Below are 13,831 nucleotides of genomic sequence, written 5' to 3' on the forward strand. Positions count from 1 at the left end.
ATTTAAAATCTTAATAAAAAACAGAACTACAGTAAAAACAAAAGAACTAAAAAAAGAAAAGAGATATAAATCAAACTAGTTTCTAATAATACTTTGTAATGTTTTCTAACCGGAGAGAATGTCTCACTGATGTCTCGTTGTTCTGAGTGCTGTTTTCAGCACTTAAGACCACTTTAGTGTCTTGTGGAAGCACACATGCTTTCTGAGTGAATGCCTTTCACTCTCCTATTATCTGCTAGCAGAGACCGAGCTTATAGTTTTTAACAAAATAGTTCTATGACTTATGCAATAAATATGACTGTTTCCTAAGGTCCTGAATTCAAGGCTCCTCAAGGTGGTGTCACTGATATCACCGCCACATGTCTGCCCTGATCGCTCGCCCACTGATGATGTCATCTGCCCCGTCAGTGGACGTCTTCCTCAGCCTTTCATATGTTCATCTGAGAAAGAGGGAGAGAGAATGGAAGAAGTGGTGAGAGATTAGTCACAAAAAATTAAAGGATATCCTGAATTTACATTTATCTACTAGTACAGCACACAGTCATTTGTTGGTTAACAAATGCAAAAACTTTTCCAGCCACCAGAGGGTGCCAGACAATATAATTTGACTCGGCATGAACTGAACCAGTGGAAAAACTGACTCCAGCTCTGACGGGAAAAGGCAAAAGTTTGAGTAGAGGACAGTAGAAAACCCAAACAGATTCTCACATTTGTCACTGTATTGGAATTCATCCGTGCAGCACCAAACAAACACAATTAACCCTCTATGGACCACATTATGTAAAAAAAATGTTAAAACTGAAAGAATAAAAAAATTAAAAAAAATAATATATATATATATACGAAGAGTTATGTTAATTAGTCAAAAAACATAATTGGACTAAAAGAAAACAGCTTTATGATAATTTTTCATACAAAATATATCTATATAAATGACTTACACTTCCATTCAAAAGTTCAAAACTGGTCAGTAATTGTTTTGTTTTTTTAAATGAAATACGTTTATTGTAATATAACTTTTATTCAGTGTGACTTTATAAAAAGGAAAGCAATTCTCTAGTGTTGTTCTGTGTGTCATTTATAAATTCCATGAGGCCACAGAGGGTTAAATGCCCAGAGCAGCTGTAAGGATGAATTGTGAAGAGAAGCCTTGAGGTATTTCTGTAAATCCCAGGAGCTATTGATAGTTAATGTGAAGCCATTAGCCCACTGCCCACAAATTCTAATGCAAGAGGGTAAACTGTTACGTTAGGTAACAAAAACTGACCTTCCCTCAATGCAACTCCACTACAATTATTACACTGCCCTGCATCACATTTGCTGAATGAGGTCTAATTTTACTATTTTTGAGGTGCTGATTCCAAAAATAGTGGCTGTTTTGCTCCAGCACGTAGCACTTTCTCACAAAATATGTGCATTTCATAGCATTTTTGCTTTCGACAATGATTTTTAAGGTGAAGATGTATTATCACCTAGTCAGCAAAAAAACTGCCACAAACACACGATTCCTGTCTGAATCTGAGCTAGATTGCAACTATTTGTTCAATTCTCAGCCCATTTTCACATGTATGAATGCATCTGAACACAGTATTTTATGCCTAACCCAGTACAAAACTGTATGGAATTTTTTAATTGACATTTTTGAACTCCGCATGATCAAATTAGATAATACAAGGCATTTTTTGGAAATCAGCAGACTATGCTATTAAAAAAGTTAGATTGTCTACAGTGTTCTTCTCTGGGTATTCACTAACCTGGACTAGTCAGCTATGACTAAAGAAATAATTATAAGTGTTTCCCATTCATTTACTGATGACAAATGTGCCAGACTTCCTGTGGGGATTTTTATGCATGGCTTTAGACAATGAACTTCAGGTCAAGGCAGTAAAGGGAGAGAAGAGGAAGAGGAAACTACAAACCGAGCCAAAAGGATGTATTACAGAAACACAAACACGCTTGGAGGAATAGTCCTGTTCTGCTTGTTTACTCACTCACCTCCTGTCTGGACTTTGAGGAGGCGGAGTTACAGGAAGAGGACACGCCCAGCAGGGAACGCTCTTCCGCGGGCTCGGTGTGGCCGCTGTCCATGGAGTCCGTATCGCTCGATTCCGGCTGGGTCACTTCCTTGGAAGCTGACTTCATTTCTGGGATCTGAGCAACTTGAAACCTGTCAATTCACATGCGGGTGACACAGAGGTCAGTGAGTGAAACTACAGACCTGATGTGTCACTCTGAGCAGAACTGAGTGTGCATGTGAGAACGTCAATTACCACCCTAAACCAACACACCTGATGATTTACAGGTCTGCCCCAAAACCTAGTGAGCTTGAGAGACTTGACAGATTCCAGTAGACTCTCTGAACTCTGACACTAGCACTGATATACTGAAGTTAATATATTCAAATAAGCACAAAAATACACAAAACACATAAATATTGGGTGAAATAGTATTTAATTATTTTTAAGTTAGATAATCTATTTTTGTTATTATTATCACATTACATTATTACATAATTTTTTTGCTGATTCATTCCATTTCCTGTTTTCATTTTTAGCTAACTGCAATGCTTTCTGGGATTAATTCCTGAAAAAGTCATAAAATGTAAGTTAAAACTACTAAAATATATCATGGTTGATAATGTAAATAAACCTGAAATTAAATTAAATAGAATTATTAGATGAAAAATTAAACTCATAAAAGTTTAATTAATACAATTACTAAAACTGAAAAAAAGAAAAAAATATTTCAAATTGTATATATATATATCAAAAGCACATACTGTAATAAAATTACTAAAAGAAAACTACAGTTGAAAAGTATTTCAAAATATTAATAAATACGATAATAGAATGTAAAAACACTAAAATAACACATGCAAGACTGCCTAAGAATAGGCATCTTATTTTTTGGGGGGATATGGTTTGGATGGTCTTGCATACGGGAAATGCATTTATGATGTCTAATAACATTCACTAGGTGTTACTAAAAACAGATTTCTCATGTCTGGAATGAAACAACACTTTTGGGCTTAAATGAAGGCCTTTCTTCTCAGAATTCACATAATTGTATATTTTATTTTCTATTTTTTCTCACCTTCCTACAGACAGGATGGTGACCTCCGGCGTCTTGACCAGGTTAGTGGGGCTCTTGTGCGTATCGATGGGCAGCAGCAGCTCGGTCCATTTCTTCTGACTGCAGCGGGAGCAGCAGAGGCCGGAGCGCGGGGCCAGCCCGTTTATAGTGTGCAAATGATGCTGGTGAGAACACAGCCGCGGCAACGAACGGAACGGAGAGAAATGAGGAAGAGCCGGAAACCTGAGAGAGAGACACAGACAGAGAGACACTTACAGACTCATAGCCATACTGTCTGTATTTTTAAAAAATGGCCTTCTCTCAAAGGACTGGGAAACGTTGCAAGCTAATTTCAAGCTTGTGATGCTCACATGAGCATCTCTGCTCAACATGTTGCCTCTAAACAACACCTTAGCGACCACATAGCAATGGCCTAAACGATTCAGAACACCTTAGCGATCACATAGCAACGCCCTAAACTACTCAGAACACCTTAGCAACCACATAACAAAACTCTAAACTAACTCAGAACACCTTAGTAACCACATAGCAACACCCAACTCAGAACACCTTAGCAACCAGATAGCAACACCCTAAACTAACTCAGAAAACCCTAGCAACCACATAACAAAACTCTAAACTAACTCAGAACACCTTAGTAACCACATAGCAACACCCAACTCAGAACACCTTAGCAACCAGATAGCATCACCCTAAACTAACTCAGAAAACCCTAGCAACCACATAGCAACACCCTAAACTACTCAGAACACCTTAGTAACCCCATAGCAACACCCTAAACTACTCAGAACACCTTAGTAACCACATAGCAACACCTTAAACTACTCAGAACACCTTCGCAAACCAGATAGCAACACCTTAAACTACTCAGAACACCTTAGTAACCACATAGCAACACCCTAAAACTACTCAGAACACCTTCATAGCAACACCCTAAACTACTCAGTAACCACATAGCAACACCTTAAACTACTCAGAACACCTTCACAAACCAGATAGCAACACTTTAAACTACTCAGAACACCTTAGTAACCACATAGCAACACCCTAAACTACTCAGTAACCACATAGCAACACCTTAAACTACTCAGAACACCTTCGCAAACCAGATAGCAACACCTTAAACTACTCAGAACACCTAAGCAACCAGATAGCAATGCTATCCCATCAGCACTACAAAAATCCAGTGTTTATTAATGCTTTGGCATACCAATGAAGCTTGATTCTTGGCATACAGAAAGACGCATGTTATTCTAGCAGCGCAGATAGTTCTTAAAATAAGTCTTGAAGTATATTCAGGTTTTCTCCAGACACACCGAATGCACATAAACCCAAACACATTGATGTAGTCCTGATATCCACCTGCCCCCTCCCATAGTTGCATTGTGATGATGCCAGCTGTATAACGCAGCACTCTCGGCCTGCAGAAAAGGGTCTAGAATTAAAGGATCTCTTGAACTAAGCAGACGGCACATGCTGTTATTTCAGCAGGCGCTGATGATGGCAGCACACCGGATCTCTGTGCCAGTAAATTTCCGAGAGGTCACTGTACAACTGTGATGTCAGAGAGATGAAGTAGGCTCTGTCTCTGACTGTTAGGATGCATTTGACATTATAAAATGCATAATTATGACTCTGAAATCTGATTGGATGTGCGGTAAAACGGTCAATAAATATACACATAAATCTACAATAATGACCAAAACAAGTCTATTTTTGGAAAAAAGAGAAAATAATAGCTGAACAGTTTTGTTTTTATCTCTCTCTATGATTTTAAAGGACCTTGACCTCACTGTGGTGATGCTGCAGTCAGAAAATGAACAAGCACTTCCTTCTTGATGATTTATATGCTTGTCAGCGCAAACTAGGTGCAACCTCATTAACACAGGCACGATCTCTCCCTTAGCTCTTCTAACACTACATTGATTTTTCATTAAGGAGTTTACAAGAATGAGCTGCATCTCTAGCTCAGCTAATGGAAAACTGCTTCCTGTTTCACAACTGGGAATTCCTCTCAGAGCTCAATTCATTTCAATACTGCGGGAGATGAGTCATGCAACGATTCAAGCATGAACTGTGCTCATCTTCAGTCATACACTAACATTCAAAAGATTGGAGATTTTTAATGCTTTTGAAAGAAGTCTCTTCTGCTCACCAAGGCTGCATTTATTTGATTAAAAATAAAATGAAATATTATTCAATTTAAAACCATTTTCTATGTGAATATCTGTTAAAATGTAATTTATTCCTGTGATCAAAGCTGAATTTTCAGCATCATTACTCCAGTCTTCAGTGTCACATGATCCTTCAGAAATCATTCTAATATGCTGATTTGCTGCTCATGAAGCTTTTCTTATTATTATCAATGTTGAAAACAGTTGTGCTGCTTCATATTGTGTAGATACTGTGATACATTTGATTTTTTCAGGATTCTTTGATGAATAGAAAGTTCCAATAAACAGCATTTTTATTTGAAATAGAAATATTTTGTAACATTATTAATGTGTTTATTGCCACGTTTGATCAATTTAATGCATCCTTGCTGAATAAAAATATTAATTTCAGTATTGAATCTTATATGTAAAATGTACATTTCACACTTTAAATCCTTGTAATTATCTCATAAGGCAACAGTAAACCTATAATCTCATAAATTACATGCTTAGCTGGTTGTTTAAAAATCGCTTGCTTTTTATTATTCATAATGGGAATATTTAAGCTAGCATTCGAGCAAACAAGTCACTCTCTATCTAGTTAGGGAATGTGAACATAAATTGGCTTTGTAACTTTCTTAGGAACAGCAACATGTAATAAATACATGGTTTAAATGGAATTGTAAGAACAATCATCTGATCCTTTGAAGACATACAAACCATTTACTCATAACAACGCATCAGTTATCTAGGATCCCTAAACCTTATTCTTCTCCAGACCTCCCTGTGGTGACACATACTATATATGGAATATTTCTCACAAAAATATGAGGAACTAAACTACAATGGTTCTTTATGCTTCTGTTACAGGTTCAGCTTCACAGATAGAGACTGACTCATATATGACGCTGACATAATGACCTGCACTGTGTGTCACTAATGTGCAAGGAGAAAACATCTTAAAATCCCATTGTTTTAGGGACAAAAATATATTGTGTAATAAATGACAAAATATAGTTGCATGTTGCTGTTAAGAAATATTTATGGACAATGCATTTCCTCAATTCAAAGTTAATTTTGGACTCCGTCTGTAAGTTTTTCGAGCATGTTTGTGTATATTCCTACTTCATGGATGAGCTCTTGTTGAGGGCCATCTGTTTATTCTCATATTCCAGCAGAAGTTCTTCCAGAGCAGCCGCATTTTCTGTAACACACAAACACATTGAGACACAATAAAACTCTGATCTCACAGTGTGATGTGAGGGTGAGCTCAATGTGCCGAGAAACATCACACACCTTTCTTCTCTGTGATGAGCCGCAGCAGAATGCTGATGGTGTCTTCATTGGGGTCATCAACAATGTATGGACAAGGGTTTCCTGAGAAGAAACCGCAAACAGTTTAAGTTTATATACACTTTCTGCTATATTTTATCTCTGGGTTTTTAAATAGAAGCCAAATAAATATAAAAAACAGGACATAAATGTATGAATCGCAAGATGAAATGTCACAGTCTAGTTTCACCCCAATTTCCAAAAAGAAAATGATATTTTTATAATTAAATTTTATTTTGGATAAATAAAATGAAGTTTATTTTTAGGATATTTTTTATTATTATTTTTGCATTTTTTCCTGATAACTGTAATTTAATAAATAAAAATATCCAGTATAAACAATTTTTTTAATTAAAATGAGCATAAATTAAAATGACTATAAATACTGTATAAATATTTTACAATTTAAATGTCTTTTTTCCTCACACTTCACAACAGTTTTATTATTGTTAACTAAAACTATTACAAATAAGTTTCTGTAATTAAAATGAAGCTGAAATAAAATATAAATATTTGATAAAAAACCTAAACAAAAATGAAAAAAAAAAATATTGCCTTGCCAACCAACTGAAATAAATAAGTTAATACATAACAATAATTAAAAAGAATCATAAATAAAAATAAATGAAAGCTAAATAGAAATATAAAGAGTAATAAAAATGTCAATTGCACATAACAAATTCACTTAACAACTTAAAATGAAATTGAAATAAAATTGAAAAAAATAAGAAATGCTATAATATATATATATATATATATATATATTATTATTATTCTTTTTTTTTTTTTTGGTATTGTCGTTATGTCATTAATGAAATATTTTGCATTAGATTTCCCACCTATTTAAATAAATAAATAAATAAATACTTTTAACAAATATGTATTAAGTGCTATTTTTAAAAGAGTTAAAAACATGCCAATTCACCATTAATCACCGCAGGCAGAAGGAATCATAATACACCAAAAATGTTGTCACACCACTGCTGAACTCTGACAGTCTCTATAGCATACAGAAGGCTCAGTGTGCAGTTAACAGCATCTCTATGGTAACTATATCCCAGAGTTCCACAGTGAGGCAGCTGCGAGCTCACTCAGCACTCTGCTATATTCACCCAGAATGAACGTCAGCACTGTCGCAGCTTTATTATTTTGACCAACCAAAGACACACATTAGAATAATATTCATGCATCTAATGAAGGACACTTAAAAACGTCAAAATATCAATGCAAAATATCAGTGTTATTTATTGGAAAGAAAGCAAAAGATCTGACAAAACAAAGTTTGTGGAGTCTCAAATGATAAAACAATAGATCTAGCGTTGAAAACCTTGTGTGACTTTGTTTTTGGTTCGAGGATAATGTTGATTTGTGGTTTCTCTCTTTCTCTAGGACACCTTTGTGAACTGACTTCATATATCCACTAAAAACACCTGCTGCTTAAATCTGATCACAAACTGGCTAGAAAATTCACTTTACTTTTCAGTCGGAAATAAAATCAGTTTATTTGCAAAAAGTTTGGACTTGGTTAGATTCTCTAATGTTTTTGAATGAAGCCTCTTTTGCTCAACAATTAAGGCTGCATTTATTTAATTAAAAATAAAAACAGTAAAATTATAACAATTTAAAATATCTGTTTTCTATTTGAATATCTGTTCAAATGTAATTTATTTCTGTGATCAAAGCTGAATTTTCAGCATCATTACTCCAGTCTTCAGTGTCACATGATCCTTCAGAAATCATTCTAATATGCTGATTTGCTGCTCAAGAAACATTTCTGATTATTATCAATGTTGAAAACGGTTGTGCTGCTTCATATTTTTTTTTAAAGTGTCATACATGTTATTTACAGTTATTTACAGTTCAAAAGAACCACATTTATTTGAAACGGAAATATTTTGAAGCATTATAAATGTAATTTGTCGTTTTTTTAAATCTATTTAATGCATCATTGCTGAATAAAATTATAAATTTTGTTCAAAAATGTTAGAATATATGTACATTTCTACCATAAATCTTGTACAAATTCTGATCATTACATTAAAACCATCTTGTGACGTTTCTGGTGTCTAGCCTACTAATGTTTGTAAAATATTATTTTGGTCTTCTAAAATAACAGAAGCAAAATTTTTGTACTTTCTAGCTTCAGATGATATAGTGAGGTTATTCTATGTCTGTTTGTCTATCTTCAGTAAAATTACCCGCTAGACTTGATGCAATGTATTGCAGAACAATCTTATCTAATGGCTTCAATCTAATTTCAAACTCGCTGCAAGCCATAAAAAGGCTCTTTTTTAGCTCTGTCATTATTGTACTGGTACACTTATTGTGCTTGAACTTTTTCCGCAGTGACAGGAGGATGCTGGGAAATGCATCTTTGACACCTTTATGGTTTTATCTCAGAAGAGCAGGTGCGGCCAGTGGCATAAAGACAATGCACACATCATACTGATGCAACCTGAGCTGAATCATCTACTATATACTGCACCAGACCTTTCTTAGAAAGTAAAGCTTATAATCGAATGCTCAGACATCTATACGGATTCATCTCACAGCTGAAACGTGTAATAGCTATTTATCAGATTACTGTTAGAAGTATTGAAATGCTGGTCAAGGTAGAAGTGCTCTTGAGTGCTTGAAAGCAAAGTGCTTATGTAATCGTACCAAGAAAAGACATTTAATTTAGTACTGCACCATCAGAAATCGACAGGCAACACTGACGTAACAACAGCGAATGGAACTCCGCATTCTGACTGCGATGTCTTTACTTCGTTAAATGATTTCGACCCCATTACACCCCAGAGACTCATGCCATCACCCGCTCTATGCCATCCTGGATCCGACCCAGACTTATACAACACAAGCTTTCAGACTCCCCTCGAGCCAAGACTTTCATTATTAAACACCTCATAGCTATCTTGTGATATTTTCAATAGGCTTTGTTCCCGAGACTTCTTACATAAACGGTGCACTATGTCACACAATAGGCTATTTTCTTCTTCTGAACTATGTAAGAACACTTAAAATAGAGGGTTCGCTTGGCGGTCTTGCAGTTTTTAGTAGTTTAAGTGTGTCTAGGCCGATGTGAATCTGATGTAGTTCACACAGAGCACATTAGAACTAGTCAACAGTACAGTGATAGCAGTTAGAGAACATCTACAAGCAGAGAACCGACTGAATTATTGATCTAAGGAAAGGAGATACAGCGGGAGTGTTATGCTGCTCAAAGATAGATGAGGAAAGGGGAGAACACTTTAGCAACCACACAGCAATGCCCTGACAACATTCTAGCACTGCACGAGTTTTGCATGAGCAAAAAACCCCCCATAAAATGAGTGTCTTTTATCATATTTATGGTGCTGCTATTTTATAAGGCGATAATTCTCTCACAATCTTGTATAGCTTTAAAGGAATACTTCGCTCAAAAATTTTAATTTGCTGAAAATTTACTCACCCTCAGGACATCCAAGATGTAGATGAGTTTGTTTCTTCATCGGAACAGATTTGGAGAAATGTAGCATTACATTACTTGCTCATCAGTGGACCCTCTGCAGTGAATGGGTGCCGTCAGAATGAGAGTGCAAACAGCTGATAAAAACATCACAATAATCCACAAGTAATCCACACCACTCCAGTCCATCAGTTAACATCTGGTGAAGCGGAAAGCTGTGTGTTTGTAAGAAACAAAGTCATCAAGACGTTTTAACATTAAACCGTCGCTTCTGGCCAAAATATGAGTCCATAATCCATAATAATGCTTCCTCCAGTGAAAAAGTCCATCTTCTGTTGTCCCATCAGACTATATTGGCTTGTAAACGGTGCTTGATCTGTGCATATTTCTCTCCTGATTCAGATGAGATGACTTTTTCACTGGAAAAGCATTATTATGGATAGAAGACTAAAATCGCCTTAATGATGGCTTTGTTTCTTACAAACATGTAACTTTTCATTTCACAAGACATTAATTGATGGACTGGAGTGGTGTGGTGTGGATTACTGTGATGTTTTTATCAGCTGTTTGGACTCTCATTCTGACGGCACCCATTCACTGCAGAGCATCCATTAGTGAGCAAGTGATGTAATGCGACATTTCTCCAAATCTGATGAAGAAACAAACTAATCTTGGATGGCCTGATGGTGAGTACATTTTCAGCAAGTTAAAATTTTTAAGTGAACTATTCCTTTAACCATCATGCACAGCCTCTTTCTGCTTACATGATTAACTTCCTTATTCTACTTTTTTTCTACTGAACACAAACGATTATGCTGGCTGACATCCTGAACAAAAGCCCGAATCCAGTTCTGCTGCTCTGCTTATTCAGCTGTAAAACATGCTGTGATTAAGGTGTCATGTACTCTGTTCCTGGAGATGTACCCGCTTTACAGGCCGAACCTGAATCATCATATACTAGCGCTACTGTAGATGAAACACTGAGCTCATCACAACAGCTGCGGATCCACCCACTAATTCACATACACACAAAGGGGAAGAAAACACTCTCTTCTTATTGTGTACAGTGAATTTATTTAGTTTCACTCTGAGAAGGCGGGTTTTAGTCTAACAGTTGGGCCACTGGGCTCAGCATAAATCAAGCTCAGGTCGAGTGAGTTTTAACAGACAGCAGATGAGCTGTATGGAGCCGTTTGCATCATTAATATGGGTGTACGCTGGACTGTTTTGTATGCTTGACTTTCAGGGAGTTTTGATTACAGGGTTTCTTTAAAAGGTTCATATCAAATTTGAGATAAAAGACTCAAAACGTCCTCCACAGTCCACTTGTTCTCAAAATCCACACATTTCTGATGTCAAATGAATGCATTTGAATATTTGAAAATTATTAAGAAAATAGTCAGAGATGGTGGAACATGATGTCTTTTTGGTCCAATCAGAATATATGTCCTATTGAAGTAATATAAACTACTGTTCAAAAGTTTGGGGTCAGGAAGATTTTTAATGTTTTGAATGAAGTCTCTTCTGCTCACCAAGGCTGCCTTTATTTGCTCAAAAATACAGTAAAATCTTTAATATTGTGAAATATTATTACCATTTAAAATAACTGTTTTCTATTTAAATATATTTTAAAATGAAATTTATTCCAGAGATGAAAAGCTGAATTTTATCTATCTTTCTGTCATGAAAACGTGCGTGTTGAACTCATTTCTTACGCACCTCATCCAAAGCTTTCCTTTGCAGATTCCAAAACGTTTAGATCTAATAACGGAGGCTTGAGCCATTGATATGCAGATTAATGCAGTTATAAATGCAGTCTAATGCAGCTATTAGAGAGTGAGAGAGAGAGAGATTAAGTGTGTGTGAATATTCGGCGTCTGTGCGTCTCTCAGCAGTGTTCGGCAGCAGTGTCTCTACTAAAAGCGAATCTTTAAGTTGAACTGCTTCAAGAACAGTAACGTTACCACCTCGCTATTGAGAAATGTCATGTAGCTTTTCAGCCTTGAATCTATTTTATTGATAAATTCGCGGGGCAGTGCTGACAAGTTTCTGTGCATGAGTGTGTGTGTCTGTACTGTATGTGTGTGCGCTTGTGTGAGAGAGAGAGAGAGAGAGAGAGAGAGCAGGAGAAAGAAAGCGTGCTTTACGTAGATAATAAAAGGTGGAAAACATGGAAATAGTTTGTCATTTTTTTATCCTATTGTTTGTTATATTATTTGCTCAATGTCTTTTGGAGTTTTGGTTCTTTTGTTGTTGTTGGTAGCCCGTAGTATAAAAATGTAAATATTTCTCTTCATTGCCCCCCCCTCGACGTGTGCGAGCATAGGCAAGTGCCTAGAATGTCTATGCATAAATCTGTCCCCGTGTGATTGTGTACCATACCTTCTTTCTGTGGAGTGGCAGCTTCTGCGTCCACCCCGTCTTTCTCGGCGTTGCAGCGGAAGCCCTTCTTCTTGAGCAGGTTGCAGATGAGAATCCCCAGCAGGCCCATCACACAGAAGATGGGCACCAGTGCAAACACGGCATACTCCGTGCTCTTCTCCTCTGGACCCTGAACACTGGTGGCGTTCGCACCTCCCGCTCCAGACCTGCTGGGGGTGCTCTTACCAACATTACGTCTCCGCCGGCTGTATGGCTCTGTAGATTGAATAAACGTGACATAATTACAACTGATACAATTCTAGGCTCAAAATATGCAAAAGGGGTAATTAAATGTAATTAAATGTAACAAATCATGACAGATGGATCGTAAGGTAATACTTATTTATTTCTTAGCTGGCAAGTATTTAGTGACTGATTGTGTTATGTCGATGTTTTAGTTCTAATATTCCAACCGACATCCAGCCTAAGTTTTTGACAGATGTGATAATGTAAGGGGTGAACTATGTTTAATTTTTGGGTAATTATGAAACATGCTGGAGATGTTTATAAAATGCTTTTTGCGTAGTTCATTATACTTATTCTACAGAAAGTTTATTTCGTGGCATAAATAAATGACATGATATTCAGAGCAGTGTTAATTTTGTCAGCAAATTTTGATTTAGTTTTAGTCATAGTCTTTTGACTAAAATGCCATTTAATTTTAGTCATATTTTAGTCATCTGAATTGTTTTTAGTTTTAGTCTAGTTTTAGTCGACTAAATATCATAAGATTTTAGTCGACTAAATCTACAGTAAATTTAGTCTGCTAAAATCTAATGGGTTTAGTTACAGTGCATTTATGAAGCATTTCTCTAAAATTTCCAAACTCATTGTACAGGTTTGATATTAAGGTTTTATCATGATAGACACCGATTTAACTGCGGTGACACACAACATGCCTTTATGTTAAAATTAAATAAAACCACTTCTCATAAAGAACAAGAACATGGTCTTCTTTTTAATGAAATACCAATGGTTATATAGGCTAATTATGCATTCTTTATAGCAACTTGTTTACCATATTCTTCATTCTTTCAAGCAGACATATTTATTTCTATAAATAAATTTAGATGAATCTATATGGCTACTAAAGTTTTTCAGTCAAGAGCAGTGCCTGATTTTCTGTCTTTCTTTTGTTCCTTGATTAACATCAATGACTCGGACAAAAGCAACTAAATTAGGCTGCTATCCCTTTAAAACCGAATGCACAGCTGCAATGGATGCAATGTACTGATACATGTTCTCCCTACTGTTTATGTTCACTTAAGATGTAATCAACTGTTTACGCGAATACTCGTCAAAATGGACAATTCGACATCATTTTGTGTGTAATTCTCCGTTCATGCCACGCGAAAGAGTACTCGCGCGCTGTGAGACGCGCTTT

At 36.1% G+C, this 13,831-nt stretch overlaps 1 protein-coding gene across 3 annotated transcripts in view; it reads right to left on the reverse strand.

Annotated features, from left to right (window-relative positions):
- The window catches only part of LOC107735202 (tumor necrosis factor receptor superfamily member 19L-like), a 33,602-nt gene continuing 19,771 nt past the window's right edge, over positions 1-13,831 (reverse strand). For all 3 annotated transcript variants that reach the window (XM_016546974.1, XM_016546967.1, XM_016546979.1), the window contains exons 6-11: positions 12,409-12,663; positions 6,543-6,623; positions 6,372-6,450; positions 3,094-3,315; positions 1,996-2,167; positions 1-440 (exon numbers count right to left, since the gene is read on the reverse strand). In XM_016546974.1, coding sequence (XP_016402460.1) covers positions 429-440; positions 1,996-2,167; positions 3,094-3,315; positions 6,372-6,450; positions 6,543-6,623; positions 12,409-12,663 — 821 coding nt within the window. In that variant the 3' untranslated portion in view covers positions 1-428. The remainder of the gene's footprint in view (positions 441-1,995; positions 2,168-3,093; positions 3,316-6,371; positions 6,451-6,542; positions 6,624-12,408; positions 12,664-13,831) is intronic.

Source organism: Sinocyclocheilus rhinocerous, unplaced genomic scaffold, assembly GCF_001515625.1.
Source record: "Sinocyclocheilus rhinocerous isolate Xijiao unplaced genomic scaffold, SAMN03320098_v1.1 scaffold942, whole genome shotgun sequence".
Lineage (NCBI taxonomy): Eukaryota > Metazoa > Chordata > Actinopteri > Cypriniformes > Cyprinidae > Sinocyclocheilus > Sinocyclocheilus rhinocerous.